At 41.4% G+C, this 6,186-nt stretch overlaps 1 protein-coding gene across 42 annotated transcripts in view; it reads right to left on the bottom strand.

Moving 5' to 3' along the window:
- The window catches only part of camk2b1 (calcium/calmodulin-dependent protein kinase (CaM kinase) II beta 1), a 190,097-nt gene extending 184,501 nt beyond the window's left edge, over positions 1-5,596 (bottom strand). For all 42 annotated transcript variants that reach the window (XM_061904346.1, XM_061904166.1, XM_061904311.1 and 39 more), the window contains exon 1: positions 5,364-5,596. In XM_061904346.1, the coding sequence (XP_061760330.1) occupies positions 5,364-5,425 (62 nt within the window). In that variant the 5' untranslated portion in view covers positions 5,426-5,596. The remainder of the gene's footprint in view (positions 1-5,363) is intronic.
- Between the last annotated feature and the right edge of the window lie 590 nt (positions 5,597-6,186).

Raw genomic sequence — 6,186 nt, forward strand, 5'->3', positions numbered from 1 at the left:
GTGCAAGCTGCAAGTGGAGAGCAACACTTTAAAGCGCGCCACTTGGTAAACTACTGTAACCAAGAGTCTGGCAAGATGTAGCAGGAAGGAAGGACACCAGGTAAAACCACAGAGGCAGCAGTCTGGTCTCCTTCAAACACGGCCAGAAGCTCTCTTTTTTTTCCCCACCAGTCACACACTTCCGGCCTTCACAATAATAGCGCTATATCCGGTCCAACTGGGAAAGTCCTTCTGAAAACGGGGAGCGGGCTCAGTGTGACCTCGGGGAACATATTTTGGTTTGTTTTTTGCCATACTAAAATACGACAAAGCCTTTCTTTAATAAAGATACAATGTTCTGCAGAGGTGTACTTATACCAATCAAATGATGCTATTTATAATCGAGGTGGGCCCTGACAGAAAATAATGGAGAAGCACTGCACTACAGTAACATTACCATATATGCGTGGTATTATGGCGCAGCGGGTAGAGCGACTGTGCCAGAAAACTGAGGGTTGCAGGTTCGCTCCCCACCTCTTGACATCCAAATCGCTGCCGTTGTGTCCTTGGGCAGGACACTTCACCCTTGCTCTCGGTGCCGCTCATATTGGTGAATGAATGATAGGTGGTAATCGGAGGGGACATAGGCGAAAACTGGCAGCCTCGCTTCCGTCAGTCTACCCCAGGGCAGCTGTGGCTACAAATGTAGCTTACCACCACCAGGTGTGAATGAATGATGGCTTCCCACTTCTCTGTGAGCGCTTTGAGTATCGAACAATAGAAGAGCGCAATATAAAATCTAATCCATTATTATTAGGGACCGATGTTCCTTTGGGACAGAGGACCCTATTGAATTTCGAAGATTTCATTATTATTCTTCTTTATTATTATACCGCCGCCTCTTTGAGCTGTAATTTGACCCCCTTAACATGCTTCAAAACTCACCAAATTTGACACACACACATCACGACTGGCAAAAATTGCGATCTAATCAAAAAACCAAACCCCAAAACTCAAAAGTGCGCTCTAGCGCCCCCTAGGAAGAAAACAGACAAAGCTGTCTGTAACTTCCAGTAGGAATGTCGTAGAAACATGAAACAAAAATCACTACGTAGGTCTCAGTTAGACCTATATTTCATCCACTGAGAACCCCCGGCTAAAATCAACAGGAGGTTTGCTATTCCCACTTCAATACAAAAGTTGGCTAAAAAATGTCCCTTTTTTTCAAACATGATCTCCTCTGAAGCCGTTTGTCGTCTGGGCTTCAAAAAAGTACAGAAGAGGGATTGAACCCTTCTGATTAAAAGTTAAAGAAAGAGTTTTAATTACTACCCCGGTTTGGATTTTATGAGCAAAGAACCATTGCGCTGCTGCTGTTGTCACAAAATGGCGGCTTTCTGCTCAGACAAAACTGTAGGACTGTCATATACACATGAACAAAAACCTCAATATAGGCCTCACTGAGACTTATATTTCATACACTCAAATTTTTAAGAGCAGGCCTAAATTTACCGCATGCCTTTGGTAAGCGCCGGAGTGAAAAGAGGTTTTAAATTAATTAGCGCCCTGGCGGCAATTCAAGGAAATACAGTATGTATAAAAAAATAAACCACGTTAGCGCACCAGTCGAGGAAAATGAGCAAACTCCATAAATAACATCCTGTAATTTGATTTTGATATTATTTTAATCTTGACAGATTGAAAATCAACACCAATGAGTTGACTGATGAACATTACCACATAATTTATTCAGAAAATATGAATAATGACAAATAAAGGTAGAATACTATTAACCGTAACATGTAAGTGTAAAAAAACAACAACATTATGATTTGTATATTTTCCGAACGTACTTGTTCCATTTTTAAACAAAGAAAACAATTAGAAGTTGACTTTATTTTGAAGTTATCATGCTGTAATTTTACCAGTCCGGCCCACTTGGGAGTAGATTTTTCTCTATGTGGCCCCTGATCTAAAATGAGTTTGACACCCCTGCCCTAAGTCTTATTGGAATTGCTTTGTTTCATATGCTTTCTTATTACTAGTATTGCGTGGAGCCTTATGTATGGGTGTTGTTTTCCTCAGGGGCGTATTTAATCATTTGGGAACCCAATGTCGTTGGGGCCCAGCTCCAAAACAAAAACATGGTCGTTTATCATTTTGTTAGAAACTACCAAGCAAAGCTGAACAATAAGACAGTTTCTTTCATTCAAAAATGTTGGCAAATTTTTGTACTTAGCAAACTCATTCCGCGGGCTGGATAAAACCTGTTTGCGGGCCTTACGTTTGACACCTCTGACTTAGGGGTTCCACACAAGTTGAATAGTGAAATAAGTATTTAATTCAAAATTCATGAGAACAAATAAATAAATAATAAATAAATGGGTTGTACTTGTATAGCGCTTTTCTACCTTCAAGGTACTCAAAGCGCTTTGACACTACTTCCACATTCACCCATTCACACACACATTCACACACTGATGGAGGGAGCTGCCATGCAAGGCGCTAAACCAGCACCCATCAGGAGCAAGGGTGAAGTGTCTTGCTCAAGGACACAACGGACATGACGAGGTTGGTACTAGGTGGGGATTGAACCAGGGACCCTCGGGTTGCGTACGGCCACTCTACCACTGCGCCACGCCGTCCCACCAAAATAAATACATATAAAACAAATATAAAATAAATATGATTAAAAACGATTTTAAGGGTGAAACCAATTAAAACAGTAAATAGAAATCAAAATTTTAAAACATAAGGGTAACAGAGGACCACACAACTCAGGTAGTGTTAATAGCAAGAGACTAAAAACGGGTCTTAACACGAGACTTAAAACACTCCACTGTGGGAGCAGTTCGAATATGGAGGGGCAGAGTGTTCCCGAACTTAGGGCCGACCACAGAGAAGGCCCTGTCTCCCCTGGTTTTAAGTCTGGTCTTGGGCACCACGAGCTGGAGCTGTCTCTCGGACCTCAGAGCGCGCGCAGGATTGTATATTTGGATGAAGTCCGAGATATAATGAGGTGCCAGTCCATGTACAGCTTTAATGAATAAGAATAATATTTGTCTTAATAATAATAATTAATAGTAACGTTTGTCTACATGTAAGTGTATAACTCAGGGGTGTCAAACGTGGGGCCCGCGGGCCAGATCAGGCCTGCGAACAGGTTTGATCCGGCCCGCGGAATGAGTTTGCCAAGTATGTAAATGCTGCGACGAGGTGGCGACTTGTCCAAGGTGTACCCCGCCTTCCGCCCAAATGCAGCTGAGATAGGCTTCAGCGACACCACGCGACCCCAAAAAGAGACAAGCGGTAGGAAATGGATGGACGGATGGAAATAGAAAAATGAGCCGAAATATTTGAATGAAAGAAACTGCTGTTCTAAATGTGTCCACTAGATGTCGGAAAAGCAATTCTTTGCATATTTGTAGATTATGGTACATATGTATATAAAAAAAAATAAACCACATATTGGCGAACCAGTCTAGGAAAATGAGCAAACTACAAAAATAACATCCTGTAATTTGATTTTGATATTTTTGTTTATCTTGATAGATTGAAAATTAACACCAATGAGTTGACTGATGAACATTACCACATCATTTATTCATAAAGTATAAATAATGACAAATGAAGGTATAATACTATTGACCGTATTACAAATCCCATTTCCATATGAGTTGGGAAATTGTGTTAGATGTAAATAAAAACGGAATACAATGATTTGCAAATCCTTTTCAACCCATATTCAGTTGAATATGCTACAAAGACAACATATTTGATGTTCAAACTGATGAACTTTTTTTTTTTTTGCAAATAATCATTAACTTTAGAATTTGATGCCAGCAACACGTGACAAACAAGTTGGGAAAGGTGGCAATAAATACTGATAAAGTTGAAGAATGCTCATCAAACACTTATTTGGAACATCCCACAGGTGTGCAGGCTAATTGGGAACGGGTGGGTGCCATGATTGGGTATAAAAACAAATTCCATTAATACTAAGTAATTCACAAACAAGGATGGGGTGAGGGTCACCACTTTGTAAGCAAATTGTCGAACAGTTTTAGAACAACAATTCTTAACGAGCAATTGCAAGGAATTTAGGGATTTTACCATCTACGGTTCGTAAAATCATCAAAAAGTTCAGACAATCTGGAGAAATCACTTCACGTAAGCAATGATATTACGGACTTTTGATCCCTCAGGTGGTACTGCATCAAAAACCAACATCAGTGTGTAAAGGATATCACCACATGTGCTCAGGAACACTTCATAAAACCCCTGTCAGTAAGTACAGTTGGTCGCTACATCTGTAAGTGCAAGTTAAAACTCTACTATGCAAAGCGAAAGCCATTTATCAACAATATCCTGAAACGCCACCGGCTTGGCTGGGCCCGGGCTCACCTAAGATGTACTGATGCAAATTGGAAAGGTGTTCTGTGGTTTGACTAGTCCACATTTCAAATTATATTTTGAAACAGAGGATGTTGTGTCCTCCAGAACAAAGAGGAAAATAACCATTCGGATTGTTATAGGCGCAGAGTTCAAAAGTCAGCATCTGTGATGGTATCGGGGCGTATTAGTGCCCAAGGCATGGGTAACTTACACATCTGTTAAGGCACCATTAATGCTGAAAGGTCCATACAGGTTTTGGAGCAATGTTGTCATCCAAGCAACGATATCATGGACGCCTCTGCATATTTCAGCAAGAAAAGTGTTACAACAGCGTGGCTTCGTCAAAAAAAAAAAGAGTGTGTGTACTTTCCTGGCCCGCCTGCAGTCCAGACCTGTCTCCCATCGAAAATGTGTGGCGCATTATGAAGCGTAAAATACAACAGCTGAGACCCCGGACTGTTGAATGACTGAAGCTCTACATAAAAGAAGAATGGGAAAAAATTCCTCTTTCAAAGCTTCAACAATTAGTTTCCTCAGTTCCCAAACGTTTATTGAGTGTTGTTAAAAGAAAAGGTGATGTAACACAGTGGTGAACATGTCCTTTCCCAACTACTTTGGCACTTGTTGCAGCCATGAAATTCTAAGCTAATTATTATTTGCAACAAAAAAAAGTTTATGAGTTTGAACATCAAATATCTGTCTTTGTAGTGCATTCAATTGAATATGGGTTGAAAAGGATTTGCAAATCATTGCATTCCGTTTATATTTACATCTAACACAATTTCCCAACTCATATGGAAACGATGTTTGTACATTTAAGTGTGTAACTAATATATTTCCCAGAGCTGTTGTCCACAACTCACGCAAACAAACGCAAGCTGCGCGCGCACAAACTCCCCGACCCGCGGTTACGCTGAGCTCGGCGGCCGCTTCCCACCCTCGGTGGCGGGCATGGTGCGCAGGGCGACAGCCTGGGTGCTCCAACTCACTTGCCCAGCTCCTCGTACAGCTGATACTCGTCCGTGAATCGCGTGCAGGTTGTAGTAGCCATGTTTCGCGTCTCTTCTTTTTCTTCTCCCCTCTCTGCTTCAAAATGTTCACGGCGAAAGACACCGCGTATTGGCGGTGGAGTTAGTAGAGAAGTAAATGTCCGTCCGAGGAGCGGCAGAAAAGTGAGCTGTGGTGGGCGACACGACGCGAGCGCTGGAGGTGTTTCTCTCGATGACACACGCCCCCTAATCAAGATGGCTGAGCGAACCACTTCCGGCAAGGAGGGAAATTTCAGATTAAGAGCTTCGATCCGTAGAAAAATACCGTATTTCCTTGAATTGCCGCAGGGCATATAGTATGCCCTGCCTTGAATTACTGCCGGGTCAAACTCGCTTCCCAAAATAATTAGCGCATGCTTAGTATTACCGCCTGGTCAAACTCGTGACGTCACGAGTGACATTTCCCCTGTCATCATTTTCAAAATGGAGGAGGCTGATTTCAATACCGGTAATTTGAAATCGCATAAAGGGAACAAGATTAAGAGCTATTCAGTAGGATTTAAGGTCCAAGCTTACATCACACTCAAATTTTTACTGCATACCTTTGGTAATAATTAGCGCATGCTTACTTTTACTGCATGCCTTTGGTAAGCGCAGGAGTGAGAAGAGGTTTTAAATTAATTAGTGCCCCAGCAGCAATTCACGGAAATACGGTAATCTATTTTTTATTTATTTTTTTTTTTTTTTTCATCAAACATTTTGTATATTTTCACACTCTAAAACAGGGGTCACCAACCTTTTTGAAACCAAGAGCTACTTCTTG

The sequence above is a fragment of the Nerophis ophidion genome, linkage group LG01 (genome assembly GCF_033978795.1).
Source record: "Nerophis ophidion isolate RoL-2023_Sa linkage group LG01, RoL_Noph_v1.0, whole genome shotgun sequence".
NCBI lineage: Eukaryota > Metazoa > Chordata > Actinopteri > Syngnathiformes > Syngnathidae > Nerophis > Nerophis ophidion.